This window comes from Hyperoodon ampullatus, assembly GCF_949752795.1.
Source record: "Hyperoodon ampullatus genome assembly, chromosome: 4".
NCBI classification, from domain to species: Eukaryota; Metazoa; Chordata; class Mammalia; order Artiodactyla; family Ziphiidae; genus Hyperoodon; species Hyperoodon ampullatus.
Genome location: NC_136917.1, coordinates 113,706,256 through 113,727,609, shown reverse-complemented (window position 1 = coordinate 113,727,609; position 21,354 = coordinate 113,706,256). Strand labels below are relative to the sequence as shown.

The following is a 21,354-nucleotide window of genomic DNA, read 5'->3' as shown; positions in this document are numbered from 1 at the left end:
CAGATGAATAAGCCACAGCTGGCTCGGAGACCTCTGTCCCTGGAATCAGGAAACAGAGTGAGGTTTCCTTTGGCAGTCAAAGCGCAGTCCTAGCCCTAGAAGAACAACATGTGATCTCCAGTGGAAGAGGAGCCTGGGCCAGTACTGGTGCTAGCCTGGCTGCTGGGGAGTGGAATGAATTTGTCTCCACTAGCAGGATTTTGTACTTTTATTCTCATGACTGGACAGGTCCTTATTCTTCCTTTACTCAAATTTCTAAACTCTTGGAGTGACAGATCAATTGATCCACCTGACTCTGGAATTCAGCCTAGAATTAAGTCCCACCACAGAATTCCACACTGTCCCTGCTGACCCCTCGGGTCAGCTAAGCAACAGACAGTGTCTTGCTCGGCCCTTTAGCACACATCCTCTCCCCGGTGGGTGTGTAGTCTTCATTGCAGTCTCCACCTGAGACAGTTTGAAAGAACTAGGAGGAAACAAAAGCACCAACCCCCAAACCTCACTCTGAGGCAGAGATGCTCACAGGCATGCAACCTGTGCAGAAACGTCTCTCAACAGCCTGCAAATCTGGCCAATGGTCTCTTCTGTTACCAGAGAAACTGCTGCTTTAATGGTTTAGATCATCATCCTTCATTGAGCCTTGGGGGGAGATGGAGTCTGACAGAACTGCATGTCGGGGTTTATGTACTATTTTCATGTTCCATCTCTTACAGTTTGCACTGTGGCCCTCCTGTGCAGTCACTTTGTGCAGCTGGGTGTTGCCTGTCGTTGGTCCTGGCAAGGCTCAGGGCTGTGGAACGTGGCTTTGGTAGGTAAAAGCTAGTTCTTCACTTGATTCAAACGACAGAACCAGAAGTGAAGTGTTTCACAAGGTTACAGGAGCAAGAAAACGGCATTGATGTCTCTTCCAAACTAAAGGAGGCAGATAAGGTTTTTCCCCTCTTCGATTTCTTCTTGTACTTTGTCACTGGAGGTGGCAATTTCTGCTTGTGCGGAGAAGACGGCACAGATGAAAGTGAGGACCGTGCCCCCGATGGCGGTATAGAAGGCCCAGCCCAACGAGCAGTCTCCGGGTTTGTAGGCCGATGCGTAGTGTCCGCAGTAGCCTATGGCCTTCTGGCAGCCCCAGCCAGCAGGGTAGAGTATCAAACCCAGGATAAGGAAGAGGCCTGCAGGGCAGAAGAAAAACAGGTGAAAGCCCCACGGCTCTCCAATGGCAAGTGAGTAACTGTACCAATCTGTGTAATGGCATCCGTTCTGCAATAGCAAGTGTTAGGGACTGTTTTTAGGCAACTGATCTGGCCTGATCAAGACAATCAATCACTTTACTGAAAATATTTTTAGCTGCTTTTGTACATGTTGGAATGTGAACCCACTAATAATTTCTCTTCTAGAAAAGCAGGTAACCTTGTTACTACTTCTTCCCACAAGGCTCTTACTGCAGTGAGCAGTTAGTTCCCTTTTGGTCTGAGGCAGAGGTCGGCAAACTAAGGTCAAGTGGGGTCTTGCTTTTGTAAATAAAGCTTTATTGGAGCACAGCTATTTGTTTATGGACTGCCCATGGCTGCTTCTGTGCGGGAACAGCACAGGGAGAGTTGCTACAGACCCTATGGCCTGCAAAGTCTGAAATATTTACTCTCTGGTCTTTGGCAGGAGAAGTTTGCCCACCCCGATGTGAGGGAATTCACAGAAAACCATGGTTAAATGCGAGAGACCACATCTTAAGCTGGGTGTCATGCTTTAAAGATAAACCCACGAGGAGTCTGTTTGCTGGCATTCAGCTGGGTGACCTTAGAGAAGTCTTTGAACCTAAGTATGATTACTCACCTGTAAAGTGAGCTAATCCTTAACTCATAAGGTGGGTGTGAGTATTACACAGTCTGTAAAGAGTACGTGCTGTGTCCCTAACAACAACCTGGAACACAGACTAGCGCTAGGTAACAGGTTAAAGCCCTTGGCAGGCCCCTTCCATGCAGAAGCAGTGTAAAGTTTACCAGTTAGGAATAGACAAGCCGGCCTATGTGGGGGAGGGGGGAGGCGGGGGGTGGATATTTTCAAAGGTGTCATAACTGGGGGCGAGGAGGCTACAATTAGTACCCTTGAAAGAATGAACTATTCTCCATCGGAACAAATGTAACTCAGCTGGGGAGATCTAGGATGACTGCGCTAATTCTTTTGTATTTCTAAGCCTGTGATAAATCCCGATTAATTCCTACCTTGTTCCCTAGGAAACCTCGCCCAAGGCACATGGAACCTTGGGAGCTTCCTCCCTCAGGTCCTAAGTTACTGCGCTGGAAACCAGAGGCACCATCGCTGGGACCTGCAGCCTGTGGGCAAGGGAGTATTAACGGCTCTCCCTTTTAAAAGGCCAGAGTGTTTATATTTGAATACTAATTGCACACACCGTTTGTATTATGTGGGTTAAACAAGTCCAGTTAGTAAAATTAATGCATTTCAATGTGCATTATAACCCTTGAATTGTAAGGGTTTCTCTTTATGGCAAAATACTTTTCTTAACCACCCTTCTCTAGAGTGGCTGTTAGCAATTTACATTCCCACCATCATCAGCAGGGTTCCCTTTTCTCCACGCCCTTTCCTGCACTGGATAGGGGCTAGGGACAGAAGACAGAGAGCACAGAGTCTGCTGTCACGTAGCAGCCCTGTGCTGGGCTCTGGCTTGTAGGATGCACAACATAATGTGGCTGTCTCAGATCCTTCTGGGAAGCCAGCAGTTTAAAAATAACTATTATTTTAATATCATCAGACCCCTTTTTGCAGAACCCTCAGGAACATTCACCCCTGTACTTCTCCTTAGCTGTCCTCTTTGCTGGTAGCTCAGATAAGGTTCCTGAAGTGCTTCAGGCCTTCTTAAAATTTTGTGGCTGCTACTGGCCAATCGGTCTGTGAATAAGGACAGCAGGGAGACTTATCATAAAAGGGTGCCATGCTTAAGAGTCTGTCAAAATCCTCAGCTTGACTATTTATAAGCCCACAGGGCAGTCCCCCGGGAGGGTGACAGAAAGTGGCTCTGGTATGTCTGTGAGCCCCAGTGCATGTGTGCCCAAACGACAGGCTCCCAACCTGGGCAGCCTGGCTGGTGGGCCTCTCCTCCCAGCAATCGCCAGAGCTGCCCCTAGCTTGGTTAATGCCATGAAAACACAAGACAGTCGGAGAGAGAAAACAGCCAGCCTTCAGGTGAGCAAGTACAGAACAAGCATTTGTCATCTTTCTAGGTATTTGAAAAAATGCTCCTTTTCCAGAAATTTTCACGATTCAGGTGGCCACACGCGGCCCTCACCTCACCTCGCCGGGCCGGACTCTCCACTGCTCCCGGGGCCGGCGCAGCTTTGGAGCGGCCTGGGCACCGGCTCCTGGGCCCTAACGAGCGCTCCTTAGTCACAGCTGTCATCTCAACAGGTTCTTTCTGCTTCCGAGTAAAATTATCGAGAAGCCCAGAAAGGTTTCCCAGCTCTCAGAGTAAAATCCAGTCTTCCCTCCCTGGCCCTCAAGGTCCTCTGGGTCCCGGCTCCCCGTCACCTGCCTCTCTTGCCCTTGCTCTCTGCTCCAGCCACACACCAGCCACGCTCGGGCCCTCGCTCTTGTTATGCTCCTCTCACCTGCACCGCCCTTCTTCCAGACGGCTTTCCAGCCATCTTCAAATGCCACCTCCTTGGTCTTCTGGTCCCGTCTATTTACAATTCCAAACACCTACCTCTCCCTTAACTTGCTCTCCCCCTTTCTTGCTTTATTATTTCTCCTTAGCATTTATTACTGACAAACAGACTATATTACTTTGAGTCATATGAAACTGTCAATATTTGTCTATTTTTTACCTACAAAAATGGTCACTTCATGTGGTTCAACCTGATACTTCACTTAGTTATTCTGATTGTTAATCCACCTCCATTCTAAACCTTAAGCTCCACGAGGGCGGTGCTCAGAATAGTGCCTGGCACAGAGCAGACTCTTAATAAAACTTTATCAATGTCAGTGCAATTTGTTTTGCAATACAGTTTTTCTAAACCATAATGCCCCTGGGGAGAAAGAGTAAAATAACTTTGGCAGATGCCAATCAACAAGAATGAAGTTATCCCGGCAGGAAAGGAGATGCAGACTCTTGGTTGGCTGGCTTCTCCTGTCACACTGCCTGTTCCAGGCCTGTGAATCCCAGGGGCTAGAAGCAAACATATGCCCCAGATTCCAAATAGGCTTGATGACACCTGCTACCGAGAACAGAATTAAAGTCCACGACTTCTTAGATGGGCACATCAGACAGCAGGCAAGAGAACATAGTAAGACACATACCAAGTCTGCTGCAAATGTGGCGTGGCTCTTCTAGTCATCAATTTGGAGTGCACCAGGGACTGTCAGCTGAGGTGTGCTTTGGGTTGAGTTTCACATAAGAGCCACACCAGAAAATGGTCTGCTCTCCCCCACAGCTCCTGAAGTGAGGCCAGCCGATCTCTGGGGCGTTTCCTCTCCTTACCTTAATGCATCACAGTTTTGGTTGTGTGTGAATGTGTGTTGGGAGGGTGGCAGAGAAAATAAGGGACTAGGCCAGTGGACATGTCATTTTCTTTTGACTGGCATCTCTTCCTGGTGCCTGGCTGAGCTGCGACAGGCCCAACTGGGAGGAGGAGGAAAGGCAGGCAGGATGATACTGGCCAACTACCCAAGAAAACAGCCACCACTACAAGAAACCACAGGCAGTTCAGAGGGCTGGTAGCTTCTGCGGTGGCTCGACTTGATGATACCCAAGAAGGTACCATTTTCCCCAACCTTAAGAGATATCCTCTCCCTTGTATCCTGTCTTTTCTCTTGCTAACAGCCTCCCAGTTCATTGTTCCAAGAGGACTAGAAGATGCCAGCATATGCTCACCATGGGGTCACTTGGGGGATGACTCAACCTCATCTGGGGAAGAAATTAATTAATTAAGAAAGAAATTAATGAAAGGGCACGGATGGTTAGTCACTTGGACTACCCCACAGATGACACACCAGGTTGGAGACAGAGCCCTGACAATTTACCAAGGCTCACCATAGGGTGCTGGCACTCTCATGGGCACCAGCTATCACACTGCAACACCCATCATGTCCCTCTGCCATTTTAATAATATTTTCCCCTACCTGGAAGGAGGTTTCAGACTCAACCTTGGATTCCCAGCACTTCTATCCTGCTACACAGGAATTTTTAGAGTCTATGGGTGACCTAAACACGTAGTTTGGGTTAGACTCCATGAGCTCTGAAAGGGAGAGGTCAGGAGCTGTGTTTCATGGCTGAGTTTCCAGCACTTCTATCCTGCTACACAGGAATTTTTAGAGTCTATGGGTGACCTAAACACGTAGTTTGGGTTAGACTCCATGAGCTCTGAAAGGGAGAGGTCAGGAGCTGTGTTTCATGGCTGAGTTTCCAGTGAAACACCCTGGGAAAAGTAAAGTCATAGTCTTCCTGATCAACAGTCAGCACTGACTGTGATTAGACCAGCCACAAAATTATATATCTTAGGTAATTTTCTTGCTACTGCCTTGAAATCAAACAGTATGTTATCAAATATAAGTTTTAATCACATCCCTTAGTGGGGGAAACAACCTCCATAATCTTGCCAAGCCTCCAATTTTGGAAAGACTAGGAGTTGCTGAATACAATAAATAATATTTTACTTGTCTGAAGGTGACCACCTCCAACGTTAAGCGTCCGAGACGCTAGGAACGGGGAAGCCAAGTCTGAACCACTGCTCTTCAGCCTGTGAAGGAAGAGTGCGGAAGGCTCCGTGGCTACTTCACAGGCTCTCCCTGGCTGTGTCGGCCCCGACTCCCTCCCTGCCAGTCTGTCACCCAATCACCCCACACTTTCACTACCTGCTGGCCAAGGGAACGGACTCCAGGTTTCTTGCCTTTTGTGGGTCACCCACTGTCTGTACAGAAGGAGGCCCTTTTTCCTGGCCTGACAAGTGAGAACTAGAGGCTGGCCCCTGTTGTACAGAAGAACAAGTGAGTCTTTGGACATCATACTCCTGCCTCCTCTTCAGACAGGCTTCCAGACTAAATAGTAAAGACTGACTAGACCTCAGTTTGCAAAGGGAATTTTCTAAGGATGGGAAGAAAAGATGGCCTTCTGTTACTGCTACCAGCAGCCTGTGGAGAAGCCCCCAGTGAGGGACGCACACTCAGCCTCCACTAGGTCATAATAAGCTCATTCTGAAGCTCTGAAATATCCTAGTATCTCTGGAGAGCGAGTTCACAGCAGACAGCGGATAGCAGGCTTAGCATCATTTGATGCATTTGGGCTCCAACTAGGTCTAACAACTGAGGAGTGCCCGCTCCCTGAACAAGGGGTCTCACTCATGCTGACCCCTTGGGCACTCATCCACCTGGAAATACCCTCCCCCCATCCCAGCCCAAATGTCACCTCTGTGTGACATTTGTCACCACTTCTGCCAGAATGTTATTCTCTGTGTGTTCCCACTGCCCTGTGCACATCCCTCTTCAGCTCTTTATCGTATGTTATTTTTGTATATTCAACTCAATTTACTGAGTTACCTACTAAGTGGCAGGCATTATTCTCGGCCCTGAGGATAGAGCGATGCCCTAGCAGGACTCTGAGCCCCTTGAGGGCAGAAAAGCTTTATCCTTCTTGATTTACATCACAATTTTATCTTTAGCATTTACCATAGAGTATGTCACGCAGTTAACCTTGGGTAACAGAGGTCAAGAGTTCAACTTATTTCTGGCTTTGAAACAGCCACTGACTCATTTAGGAACCCGGCAGGAAACCATCTAACTATCAAACATCCATTTCCCATTCAACATAGCTCTGGGGGGTGGGGGGAATTCACCTGGTGTAAAGTGTTTATCCCTATCAGGTCTACCCTGTGACTCAGACTGAGCTCCAGTCTCTGCGGTGCTCAGCTCAGCTGTGCCAGGAGGCTGCCCCTGTCACCACACCCCCTGCCCCTCAACCTCTTGCCCAGGCGGCCATCTCTCTAACAAGAAGCAAGACAAATCAGACGGGAGAGTGACTGGCTTCCTGCATCCCATCCCTATTCTGGGACACAGCTCAGAGAGCATTCCAGGCTTGCTGGGGGTGACAGCTTCAATCAGCAAGTTCAGAAAGTACTGACAATATTGTAGTAAAGGAAAACTAAGGAGACAGGGCAGCGCTCCTTGCATTATCATCTGCCAGTGTCCTGCCTCCAGACGGGAAGCCATGTTGGCTGTCCCTTCTCGGTGTCCTTGGCTGTTCTTCCTCACCTTTCCAATCTCTGAACACTGGGGGGCCCAGGGCCCAATCCTTTGTCCTCTTGTCCACATTCTCCTTATTGATCACACTCGGTCCCACAGTTTTAAACACTGCCTCTAGGCTGGCATCTCCTGAATTTTGATCTCCACCTTTAACTCCAGATTTGCATATCCAACTGCCTACTTGACCTCCACTTGGATATCTAACAAGGTACTTGAAAGCTATGTCCAAACCTAACTCTTGATTCCTACTCCCCACTTCAAAACCTGGCCTTTGCCCTGTGGACCTCATTTCAGCAAATGGGAGTCCAATTCTTAGACCTGCTCAGGTCAAAACCCTTAGAATCCTCCCTGACTCCTCTCTTAGGGCCCACATCCCTCTGCGGCAAAGCCTACTGGCCTTCATTCCAGCTGCCCCCTTGGCCGGGAGAGCTCCTTCTCCTGACTGTCCATATGGCTGACTCCTATATCTCCTTAAAGTCTCTGGTTGAATCTCTCCTCACTGAATCCTACCCTGACAACCCTATTTAACATTGCAGCTTCCCCCCTTATCACCCCAGCATACCCAACCTCTCTCACCCTGGCTACTCCTTTTGTTTTTTCTTTCTATAGCACCCATCCCTTTTTAACATACTGTATAATTATTTGGTTTATTGTGTCTCCACCAGCTTGAATGTAAACCCCGTGAGGATAGAGAACTTTGTGCAGTTTTTTCTTTATGTATCCCAATTGCCTAGAACAATGTCTGACGTGTAATAGCTGTTCAGTAAATATTTGTTGGATGAATGAAAAGATAGAGTGCTATGATGTGGATGGTTACATTTTAAAATGAAGCCATTTTAAGTTCTTGCCAAGTTTTTTAAATGGTTGGAGGAAAAGCTACATTCGATAACGGTGAATCCCAGGGGTCGGCAGTTTTGGCTAACAGCACACCAGCCACACTTACTAATGAGACACACAAAGGGACCAAACCATGGGACTGGCCTTCTACTTGACTGCAAGCACTGAATATCTCCTTTCTGGCTACAGAAAATAGATCTTTGTTGGCAGATGACATAGAAAAAAGCAGTAAGTCAACTAAATGTAATAAGTTTTCAGTAATCTAGAGATCATTTTAGCCTCAAAACTCTGAAATTGTTTCCAACCATGCTTGGCTGCGGTAACGACATCTATAAAGACATGCTGTGACTGACTGTGGGAACTGCCCTGGACACCAGCTGGGAAGGGAGGCGCAGTGCAGGGATAAACCTGGAGAAGTTCAGGAACATGGCAGGTGGCAGAAGGGTACACCAGGGGCAATGAGGAGGGAGGTGGACCACGGCAGTTTGCAGAAGTGGTAAGGGTGGTGTCCAGAAGCAGCATGAGCCTGGAGAATGGAGAGACTAACAGAAAGTGCCGGCACTGAAGGCGGGAATGTAGAACTGCTGACGGCCCAGGAAAACACCCACTCCCATCAGCAGTCCTGAGGACAGTGTCATAGATCAATCGCAGGTGGAGTGATGGGGGGTGGTCAGGAGAGGGAGAGGAGGTGATTCTCTGCTTCCAAGAGGAATAATACGTTTAGTTATTTAACTCTAAGTCTGGGGCCATCACGGGGTACAACAACTGATGTACAGAGTGATACACAACAACCCTGGGCCTGCTAGTTAACATTTATCTGTATGTTTACCTCTCTTTTCTGTCTAAATTTTTATTTTTTCCAGAGTCATCTTCCATGCTGACAGCTGGAAGTCATTTTGGCAGTCCCTAATAGCTATTTGAAAGTCGTCAACTGTTGTTAGGTAGGGACCTTTTCTCTTTCACAATACCCTAAGGCAAACTGTCAGGTATTATTAAGACTGTGCTTTGAGGAAGGCACCATGTCAGACCGACGAATTTGCCATCAAGCTATTCTCTTTCCAAAGATCACAGTATGAACCTGTATATTCCTCCTGTGCAGGGACTTTGGAGACAGCCTGTAGTGACCATTCTCACTCACCAAGGCAAGGCTGAACTAGGTCCCCTACACTCTGTTTTAAGAAGAGAGGCAACTCAGAATTTCATGGGTAAAAAATTACAAGTAAATGGTTAACCAACTATCTGAAAAATTATCCAGAACAATGATAGTAAAAACTAGGAATCTTACTGTGACATACTATGCATTTGTCCCATAATAGAACAGCACTGGCTCCAAGGTCTCTTAGATGCCTCAAAGTATGTATATTTGGCTCAGATGAACTCCCGCTGGATTATAAACTGGACAGCAGTAAGGAGTGTGTTCTATTCCTTGGCTTCTACCTCCATCTCCATCCCAAATCCAACACAGTCCTCTACACATACTGTGTTGTTGATCAACTTCACATGTCATTTCTGATTCCCATTTCCTTTCTAGTCTTCTCATTTTTGGAAGAACCTTTTGGAAAGATCGTCTATGGTAAAAATGGTAGATTCCAAGCAAAGATGACATGGAGTTTAAGCTACAAACACCCTCCCCCAATTTTACACATTCACAACTAATACTTTAAAGCTGGAAGTTCATACAGGTGATTAGAACCTTTTAATGATCATAATGATAATTGTTATAATAACAACGGCAGCAGTTATTAAGTGCTAAGCACTACAATGTGCCAGGCACTGGCTAAGCACTTTAAATATAACTCAAATGAGAGTTCTCTCCATGAGAGGATCTTGTGAGGTTGGTACTATTAATATCATCATTTGACCTACGAGGAAACTGAGGCACAGAGGGATTAAGTAAGGTTACACAGCTAATCAATGGTGGAGCTGGGACTCAAATCCAGGCTGCTGCTTTACTGCACACCAAAGACTAGCTTCCAAAACAAAAGCATCTGTGCAGCTGAAGAGGGGAGATTGCTATATCCTCAAAAGCTGGCTTATACCTACGAGACGTGAGAGAGCAGATGACGATGAACAGCTCTCAAGTGGAAAAAAACCACAGGAATGCTGTAAGGGGATGACGGAGAGAGGAAGGCTGCACAAAAATAAAGGCTCACCTATTCTGAGGCAGGTTGATTTGCTAACACTACAGCAAGACAACAACAAGATAAAGAGTTTCCAACCACCCCCTCTCTTTCATTACAATCTGAGTGTCATCAGCCTCCTTTACTGCAATATAGGTGTCACCTTGGAATGGCTGCCACTGGCCAAAAAAAACTTCTAGAAAGAAAACCTATGAACAGGTCAAACCAACATAATGTTCGCTATGATGTCCTCTCCTGAAGAATCTGTGTGAGCAGAAAACTGGAAATAAAGCACAAAACCCATCAGACCAGAGGGAGAAAATGTAAGCCGTATAATCTGTTCACATTTTAGTCCTTGAGATTCTGTGCACTTGGGAACCATCTGAAACTGCACATCTACCTAGAATACTAATGCCATCCACAAACTGGTCCACAAAAAAACCACATCCTATGAACTTTCCAGGAGAGACATCTGTAGCTGATTAGACAAAATCGAGCACCGAGAGCATTCTCAGACAGCCCCCAAGTTACATCCCTCCTCCAGCAGCCGGGGCCATGCTTTAACCATCCCGCCTCCTCCAAGTGGCCTTTTTTTTTTTTTTTTTTTTTTTTTTTTTTTTTGCGGTACGCGGGCCTCTCACCGTTGTGGCCTCTCCCATTGCGGAGCACAGGCTCTGGCCGCGCAGGCTCAGCAGCCACGGCTCACGGGCCCAGCTGCTCCACGGCATGTGGGATCTTCCCGGACCAGGGCACGAACCCGTGTCCCCTGCAACGGCAGGCGGACTCTCAGCCACTGCGCCACCAGGGAAGCCCCAAGTAGCCTTTCTTCATTCACAGAACAGAGCTGAGGATCTCTGCCTTGACCTCCTCCTAACCCTGAACCCTTGCACCATTCACCATTACCTGTACACAGGCAGTAGGTTTTAGTTAATCCTGTGCTAACAAGAGATCTGCTTGCCTCAATGTCTACATTCAGGGGATGCTGCTCTCAATCTGAGGCATCAGGCTCTCATGAAATCTTGCTTATGACAACTACAGACACCAGGATGGGGCCCCCCCAGGTCTCTTCTACCCAAGAAGAGTTGTGGTCCTTGTCTCCCAAGCCCCAAAGCTAAATTAACAATGCTATTATTCCAGCCTGCTTGACTTCTCCAGATGCCAAGACACTACCCTCAGTACCAAAATGCCAGTTAGCCATTCAGAGTCAGGGGTATTCGAACAGTATTTATAAATAAGAGTAATATAACAAAGTATTAGTTATACCATGAATCAAGGAGTTCTGCCTAAGAACTGCCACCTTTGGTTATTCTCTACTTTTGAAATCACTTTGCCCACTAAGGCTTTTCAAATTTTCATTGAAGATTTATTATATAAAGCCCAAACAGAATTTGGTTTTACTGACTGCCAGTTCTGAAATGATTCTTATTGGTTCTTTGGATGATGACTCATTTATTTATGCTCTGTCTAGGAGGGCAGAGTACATGCTAGGATTGAGACTCAGCAGCATTTACTACATCCTTTACTCTTTCCCAATGCCTAGAAACTCACAGTTTCTAGCACGGATTAGTGAGCACAGAACAGACTATGTTTCTGTCAGTGAACAACATTTACTGAGCGCCTAGTGTGTATGTGGCAGGCCCCATTCTGAACATTAGAGAGCTGTGAAAAAGTCACAATCCACACCCTTGCTCATATTCTAGAACAGTGGTTCCCAAGCTTCTGGACTTCAGACACTAGCAAAATCTCCAGAAAAATTACTGGGAGGTCAATATTTTTTCTTTTGCTAATATAAGGACACTAAAAATAACCGTTATCTCCTCTCATTATCATTTCATAAAAAAGGGTATTTTAACACAAAAAGGGTAAAGGATGTAATCTAAGAATAAAGGACAGTTCTTTAAATTGAACACATTTATAGCACTATGAAATCTTACAACATTGTCCTTATTTTTCTCGTTTTCGCTGAGGACTGGTGGAAACTAAAAATTGGGGCTTGCCATCTGCCTCTACAAGGACTAAGTCACTGGCCACTGCAGCCGCTGACCTTCAGCACCCCCTGAAAGGAGTTCAGGGTGGAGATCAGGAATGAGGCACTCTGTGTTCTGGGAAAAACTGGCAGAACAGGCCTTCAGATAGATATTTGCAGGAGAAGATTTTATGAGCCCAAATTCTTGCATCTTCTCATCTCTAGAAAAGTACTAAAATCATTAACAGGGACATTTTCTCCTCATGACTAGCAGCAACCTTCTGCAAAAATGTGTGCCTGACTGCATGCACCCGCTTCACCAAAATCACATATACACTGACCTTCCTCCCTTGACCTCTTCGAGCAGTTCCTCAGAGCTATCTGAGACGCCGTCTCCTGGGTTATAGTCCTCATTTTGCCCCCAATAAAACTTAACTTACAACTCTCACGTTGTGCACTTTTTTTTTCAGTCGACAAACCTTAGCAGAGTGGACCCGCCCTTGTTCAAAGGCAGTGAGAGGCCGCTGGGGTGTGTGTGTTAGGATGGGGACATCTTTCTAAGAAGCCTGTTTGTTTACTGTATAAATGAAAAGGTAAAGAGTTTTCACTGCACCTCATTTTAAATTTCAAGGGTTTATGGACAAGCTAGACTGGGCCCAACTGACATTTAAAAACTCTGCTTTGAAGGCCAGATCAGAAATGGGAGGTCACTGGTAATGAAAAGGGTTTTCAGCCGATAACCAGTGTCTTTGCAGAGTAGATTATATCTACATGTCATTTTAGTACATGATCAATAACATTAGAGGTTTTTAACCAACAAGATTTTCTGAGGGGAAGGAGAAGAAAAGTGAAGGATCGGTGTCAGTAATTTTTTACTTAAAGTTTGTATTAATGCTTACACCGTCTCCCTGGAGGAGTCTAGTAGGGTACTTGTTTTCTACTAAAAACACTTCCATGGAATTATAATTGGCAAGAAAAATACTCTTCCAGGGTGGTGGGTGGAGAACGGATGACAAAGCAATAAAGAGAATTCTTTGGAAGACAATCAGAGCATAGTTGTCATAAAAAGACCTTACAGCCAAGCCCCCCAGAGGAAGTTTCTGTTACAATTACTCAAAATTAATGACCATCAATTAAGAATTGTTGGATGCCCCTAGAATATGTGGAGAAACAATCCACAAGAAAGATGCAGTTTCTCCCACACTGAAGCCTCCCTAAACCTTTCCCAGCAATAATTCATGTTTATATGCAAATTACTTCACTGGCAGTTTCTAAAACTTTAACTCTTACCCGTTAAAATGCATCCCAACAAACTAATTTAGTCAGATTATTCCTTCCCATGAGTTAGTGATAAAATTTTACTTTGCATTCCAAGTGAGAAGGTGTTTCCTAAACTGTTTCTATGCAACTGGAAGAACTTTAAAAACTATTTCTTGATAAATTATTCATCCAACATGTAGGATTAGAAAGAGCTCCTGTTTGACTCTAACCAAAATACACTTATAATTCAAAGTAAGCTGCCCCCCCACCAAAAATCAAATGCAGTGCATAGCAGAATAAAAGACACTTAAAAAATTTAGTTACTGAGCTCTGAAATTTTCAGGACAGTAAGTAAATTTCTTGCCTGCTCAAAGTTTTGGGGTCCAGATAATGTTAAATAATTCCTGCAACAAAGCAGGTGCCATCTTTTCAACACTAGGGCCCTGAGGCTGGCCTCTCAACCCTGAACACATAGCCACTGAGTATTTTGGTTTGAAATTTTTAATATTGGCTTCATTTTCTCAATATGTGTATTTTAGGTTTCATCTGTACTGGGGGCTATCTTTTTTTTTTGCGGTACGCGGGCCTCTCACTGTTGTGGCCTCTCCCGTTGCGGAGCACAGGCTCCGGACGCGCAGGCTCAGTGGCCATGGCTCACGGGCCTAGCTGCTCCGCGGCATGTGGGATCTTCCCGGACCGGGGCACGAACCCGTGTCCCCTGCATCGGCAGGCGGACTCTCAACCACTGCGCCACCAGGGAAGCCCTGGGGGCTATCTTTTAATAAAAGAGATTGAGGGCCAATTAATAAAGCTACTGGGAAGCCTCTATACAACAACTGAACTCATAACTGTGGCTAACTGTGCCTGGGCACATAAGAGTGCACAGATTACTTCTGAAGTGACGTCAGGGCTTAGAAGAACACCACTGTTGCATTAAGTTCTTAAAACAGAGTGCCTGAACCACTTGTATAAATATTCAGAGCCATACTTAACGTGATGATTTGTTACTGGAATTGGAACATAGATCATCCAGGGCTCTGAGATTATTTGTCTACAATTAAGTGGTTACCATAGCAAAGTACTTTATTTGCATATCAACTGCATATTCTATCTGAATTTTAAGAGAGTTTGCAATTTTTGTCTAGATTTTCCAACTGATTCTTTAAAAAGAGATCCCAGTCCCTAGATTTACTCAAATTAATGCGTGCTTGGTCCACTTGCTCTTAGGCAGTAGTTCTGTTTTTCCTCTAATGATAAAGTTGAATTCTTTTGCTCCCTTTATATATGATGATATTTTGCTTCGTTTTTGCTTTTCTAGGGTACAGCTTCCAAAGCAATGACTCTCTAATATGGTTTTGGAGCAGAAACTCAAGAAATTGTAGACCTGAGTCTATAGGTCTTTGTATTTATCGGGCATCCAATAAAAGCTCCTTGGATTGAAATTTAATTCCGGCCTGCCTTATAACATTTTGGCATTCTTCAGTTTTCCACAAGGTTGAGGAATGAGTCAGGGGTACTCTTAAATGGACTCAGACATAGAACGGTTACATCTGACTTCTGGTGGAGGCGTCATCTGTCTGGAGAGCCAGAAATCCAGAGCCTCCTTTAGACAGCCAGAAGCTTCCAGTGCCTCATTCTAAGGAGAAGTAGGGGACGCTCCCTCTACTTCCCTCATGTCTTTTCTTTGAAGTCGGGCAACCAAGGTCACACTACCTTCTCAGAGAAAGCGAGGTGAGATTTTCAGGTGTACAGTGGGGCCAGGCCCCTGAAAGAGGCAGGAATCTCTTCCCTTCTCCCCACGTTTCCCAAGTCCTGTTCTTACTTCTCTCCTCTCCAGTGACCGACGTGGTCACCGGGAGTGAACAGGTAGGGCATGGGATAAGGCAAAACGGATGCTGCGACCAGGCTGAGTCGTGGTTATCTTTCACCCTCTGAAAAATGGCAATGAGAATGCCAAGACCCAGAAAGCAGTCATGGTGTATCTCACATGCCCACCCTGACTTCCCCACGCGTGCCCGACTACGACAAAGCAATTCTACACACAGCAGAAACAAAACCCTCCACTTCTCTTCTAAGATCCTTCTTTTATTCCTTTCCCTTTCTTTTTTTCATACTGTTCTCCTTCACCCTCAATCATTGCTCACTTCTAAGAAAACTGAGTCTGCACAGCAGGCCCTAAGCCCCTGCTGCAGAGAGCGATGCCAGTGAGCATGGATGGCGCCACAGTGATCTATCCAGTCAGACTAGTGGGGCAGCTCGCTGAGGCCATCCTGCTGGGCTGAACGCGGTGTAGACAGACAGAGGGCTACAGGGACTAGACAGCGTGAGAGCCAGCCAGACACGAAGCAGCACAGAGCCGGCGAGGCAGGACTGGAGGACAGTAGGCAGCCAGGCCAGAAGCTCACACGCTAGTCCAAGCCTCGTGGCAACCCCAGGGGAACAGCCCGGGCCAGCAGCAGTGGGCCAACTCCTGAGCTCACTGCCGTGGCCCCGTCCCAGACCTGAGTCACTGGGGATTCCACAGACTTCTAAGAGGGCCCTACATGCATTTCCAAACCCAAACTGCTTGATGCTGTCATGGAAAACCTGGATCTTTGCATTCTACGCTTTCACTGTGGACCACATCCAGGTCACAGCCTAAGGAAGGCAGCTGGCAAAAACGACCCTGCTGGCTGATTCCCCAGCTTTTGTAATGAATCCCAGAGGGCTATGAACTGACGTGTGTTTCTGGCTCTACCAAGTCCCGGACGAGTTCTCACCCAGTGAAGACCAATCAGCCTGTGATTTAGTCTGCAAGGGGAGCCTGAGAAGCCACCTGCAATCAGGACTCAACCGCTAGAAGCTGCCTCCAGAAAGGAAAGGATGGAGAACGTACAGGTCAGGGGAAGAGGAGTGAGAGGAAGAAGCTCTTTGTTTTCCTGTCAATTCAGCTTTAAAAAAAAAAGCCTGAGGACACCCAGAGGCCCATAGGAGCCACAGGACTGCTCTGTGCTCTTCAGTCCCAAAAAGGCAGGCTATTAAGGGGCCAGGAATGGCACTTTATAATGTAGTTAACATTTGGTTTCGACAGAACAAGATCAGTTCTAAGGACCCTATTCCTTAGAATGCAGCAATTGTAGGGAACACAAAAGAAGGTACTAAAACCTGCCCAAAAAGCATAAATACTTTAATCATCACCATATAGCTACTACCACTTACTATTTACTATGTGTGCTTAAAAGCCTTTCTCATATATTATCTAATTTAATCCTCAAAACAACCCTGAGGTATGTACTACTATTATACCCGTTTTCCAAGTAAGAAAACTGAGGCTTAGAGATGAGGCAGACTGGTTAACATTTCACAGACACTTTAAGGTGAGGTCAGCGCTGATCCAGGGCCAGATGAGGTTTGAGCTCTAACTGCTGCTGAGAGCGCCTACTGAACAGCCAGAGCATTTGTACATGAGCATTTCAGAAGTGTCAGCTGGGTGCCCACCATCAGGTAAGGCCTTGAAGGCGAATCCTGCTATCTGAATTAGCTTAATGGTCAATAGTTGTATTTGCATTTTTTTTTTTTAAGTAACCCAAATTTTGAGATTTCCACTGAGGTAGCAGATTCTTTTATACCCGACTTCTAAAATCAAAATACTAAGATTTTGATGGTTTTTGTTATACTATGGACAGTGACAACTATGCGAACCTGTGGCCTTTAAGATTAGGCATAGTAAAGGCATACTAGATAGCCTGTAATTCGTCACCCAGTTACATTTTACAAAAATGTCATTTTTGCCAATGTGAGTTGTAAGAACAAACACAATCTGAGTATCTTTCTGAAGGATCCTTTCGTTGCTTTGGCAACAGTCTCCTTTCCCACCATTTGTTTCAATGTCAAACGGATCCAGAGTTGAGAGAAGGGGTATGGGGAGAGCAGAGACTGATGTTCACAGCTGCAGCAAGTCCTTGGCTGAGGCTGGGGCTGACCAGATGCTCTTAGAGACCGGCCAAGAGGAGAGAAAGCAAGTCAGCTGCTTCAGACACCCAGGGGGCAACTCTCTTAAGCCATAGATTCAAGGGCCATGGCTGCCACTGATGCTGGCTTGAACTGCCTGGTGGAGACCTCTACTATTGGAGAAAAGAGCCCACTAGGCATCCCTCAAAGATGTGCCCCTCATCCCCTCCCCAACATGAGGGAGCCAGCTGACCAGCGTTCAGTCCATCCTTCCAATGATTTCTTCTCAGAGGGGTGCTGCTGGGCTGGGAGGTGAGGAGAATCCACTTTCCTGTATTTCAGTTCTTAGCCTTAGATCAGTGGCCCCTTAGAGAGGCAGAATCTGACTGTACAGGAATCTCTGCCTCTGGCCAACTTTTAGCAATTTCAGACGTTTTGAGATGCCATATGTATGCATGGGGAACATAAGTGAAAGGGGATGAGGAGAAAAATTTCTTTGAGAAAAATCAAGACTTTGGAGAGACAGATGACCAACAGCCCAGCATCTTGGGTGTGCCACTGCTCCCTCCTCCCCAGCCCTTCTTCCTAGAGGCCTGAGGCAGAGAGAAAGAGAAAAGTCAAGAATAACTCACTGGAGTGTATGAATAATACCTAAAATATGTACTCATCTCTGTGCCAAAATGAACACTCTAGCCATTTATGTGAAACAGCAAACAAGAGCACCAGAAGACTTGTTGGACTAATCCACATTCTTAGAGACTAAATTCACTGGAGTAACACCTTATTAAAAACTGCATGTAAACAGTCTTTGAGACTGAAAGACATCTATAATTTTCTGCAAATTGATTGCAAAAGACCGATTGTGGTGGTATGGCCCAAGATGTCCCACCCTACTGTAAATGGCCAGTCCTTTGCTGGAAAGCACTAAGTTTCTCAAGATGAAAAGCATTCCTAGGGATGACAAACCAGGAGTCTCATCTGCATACCAGCATATTGACAAAACTCATAATAAAAGCATGAAGTCATCGAAGATAAGCAAATAAAATATAGTCAGGGCAAACTGAGCAAAAATACGCCTCTCTGGTGAACCAGGACTCTTCAACAGGATTAATTATTTGTGTAAACTGGCTTCCCTTCATCTACATGTTTATTTTGACTTTTCAAAAGCTTTAGTAACACTTTGGTAACACTCCTCAACAAGTTGTAAGATACACATGCCCCCGAGGCACTGTGTGCCTCGGGGGGGATAAAGTAGAGGCCTTTCTCTGACAAGAAAAAGATGAACCAGGATGGAAACCTACCTTAATGAACATTTCTCGGAAGTGAAAATTCAAGCTTAGGGGATGAACTGCAGAGTTGAGAAGTGAATCAAAAGGGGGACAATGAGCTTCACAGAATCAAAACTCTAAGATAGGATCATATTTTCCAATCTCCCTATCTTTCAGAAGAGGAATGCCAAGATCCACAGAATTGGTGCATTTATCTCAAGTGAAACTGCAAGTTACTAGCAAAGCTGAAAATCAGAATCCAGGCCTCCCAAATTCCCTGAGTGCCTATGAGTGCCTGGGTCTCTCATGGTACGGCTGATCCTGGCAGATAAAGAGATGGGGGGTCCTGAGATCTGTCACGAGTATATCCCCCACTGAAACAGAGCGTGACTGTGAAGCACGTCCTCTGTCATTTCTCTGAGCCCATTACCCTCTCCCCCACATACACACATGGGGCCCCCTAAGGTTTGAGAAACAGAAAACATCATCTTATCAGCTGTTTGGAAAAAAAACTGCTGTTTGACCTGTTTGTTTGGAAGCCAGCCCTGCTGAGCTCAAGAGTTTGCTATAAGGCAGGCAAGAGCTAATCCATTCGAGGTCTGCTTCTTTACAGGCCTGGATGCCAGGCTCAGTGCTTATCTCCATTGTCAGCAGCCCCGTGAACGCAGCTACAGGATGTGCCCTTCAATGAGGGTTCTAAGTGGATTGCTGTTTCTCCTGTTAGAGTTCAGATTAATAAATACCTTGGTTGTGGTTGTTTAAAAAGTGAAATTTTTTCCTGAGAATCAAAGCAAGAGTCTATTCCTCTGCTTCCTGAGGATGTCTTCAAACTCTGTGGGGGGGGGGGGGGGGGCGGCGGCAGGGTGTGTGTGTGTGTGTGTGTGTGTGTGTGTGTGTGTGTGTGTGTGTGTGTGTGTGTGTGTGTGTGTGTGTGTGTGTGTGTGTGTGTGTGTGTGTGTGTGTGTGTGTGTGTGTGTGTGTGTGTGTGTGTGTGTGTGTGTGTGTGTGTGTGTGTGTTTCTGCTGCTCAGAACAAGTCCCTTGAGCGTGGACAGACGGATACCCTCTTGGTTCCAGATCCACTTTTCAACTCCACATGGGACAGCCTATGAAAATGTGGGCGGCCACGGAAGTTTTCTTGGAGCTCACGGCCTCCCCTCTGGGATCCCCGTAAAGTGCTCATACTTTTCTTTCCACTGATTTCTAACAAGCTCATTAGTGAGAAACTCCCAGAAAGTGGAACCGTTAGTTTGTAATTTCTGATCTGAGTGCACAGAACATTCTGACAATTGTCTCCGGGAGACAGACAATTTAAACCAGAACATTATTAAACACAGAGCAGCTGATACTAATTCCCTTCCAGCCAGCTTCTTCGCCTGCGAAAGCTGAAATCATCCTGGGGCCGGGGATGGGGCCGAGAGTGGGTGGCAGCACCAGGCTCACTGCCTGTGAATGAACGCCCCACGCTCACGCTCATCCCAGCACACAGGGCCCGCTGCTGGGGGGCCTCACACACCGCAGTTCTTCCCTGGACGCACGACGCGGAAAGCGTGCTGTTAATTTAATGGGAAAAGCAAAAAGTAGGAGTCGTTACTCAAACAAAACCCAGCAACGTAGAACCCGAGGAAATAAGCAAGGAAGAGGAGCAGGCCAGAGCAGAGAACAGACGCCTCCTTCACTGCAGGGGAGTGACGCAGGGAAAGGGCGCGATGAGGGCAGCGCGCGCCTGCTGCCTGGAACCGGACAGGAGACCGTCCTCCTCAAGTGTGGCAGCAAATGAACGAGCAGTGAGGGTGCTGCACACACGCACGAGCACACACATGGCTCTCAGGCCCCTCACCCTCCACGCACGCCTACCTGCAATTCCTTGCAGCAGCCCGCAGACGTTGAAAATACTTTTCTTCATGATGCTCTGCACACACATGGTGAAGACGGACACCAGGGCCACCATGCAGAGAATGAAGATGCCCACGGCTAAGAAAATAGCGGTGGCCTGCCAGAAGCCGCTGGCGATCTCTCCGAAGGTCTCGGCGTAGGGCCCGCACAGCGTCTCCCGCTGGAAGTGCTGCACGCCGGGGTTCCGGATGCAGCGGGCGTAGATGCCCAGCGTGGGGTGGTGGGGCTCCAGGGAGCCTCCGCCCTGCTCGCTGGGCTCGGCGCTGCCGCGGGGCTTGGCTTTTCCAATCAGCCAGTCTGCGCTCATGAAGGCAATGAGCTCGGCAAACGCCACCACAATACTCAGGAGGGTCCAGAGCATCGAGCGACAGGTGACAATGACATGACACATATTGATGTTCGAGGCGTCAGGAGTCAGGAGGCCACGGGGTGAACTGTACAGGCGAGCCCGGCGGGCGGCGGGGAAGGCGCGGGAAGGAGGCTCAGGCGCTCCGGGCCGGCAGTGGCCGCTGCTCGGGGGCTCCCTGGTCCCGGCGGCGTCGTGGGGCAGCGCTCTCCGGGGCTGTCATGCTGCCATGTCACAGCTCCGCGCGGCCGCAAGCCTCACCTACGGAGGAGAGAGAGGGGAGGAGAGCGGTTAGCGGCGCCGGCCCCGCCCCCGCCGCCTGCCCGCCCGGCCGCCTGCACTCCGGCCGGTGCTCAGACCCCGGTGCGCGCCCGCGGCACGGCTGCCCCACGCCCTGCGCAGCCCTGCCCGGCGGCGCCCCTCGTGCCCACAGAACCTTGCCCCGGCGAATCCTGCGCCCCCCGCCAACACGCCGCCGTCCTCGGCGGTG

The 21,354-nt window shown here is 47.3% G+C and overlaps 1 protein-coding gene across 1 annotated transcript; it reads right to left on the bottom strand.

The window, feature by feature from the left end:
- Positions 1-912: 912 nt before the first annotated feature.
- On the bottom strand, positions 913-20,909 carry LHFPL2 (LHFPL tetraspan subfamily member 2; the record flags this gene model as incomplete). Its single annotated transcript, XM_079703672.1, has 2 exons — positions 913-1,169; positions 20,480-20,909. 2 exons carry the CDS (start codon positions 20,907-20,909, stop codon positions 913-915), a joined length of 687 nt encoding a protein of 228 aa, XP_079559798.1.
- Between the last annotated feature and the right edge of the window lie 445 nt (positions 20,910-21,354).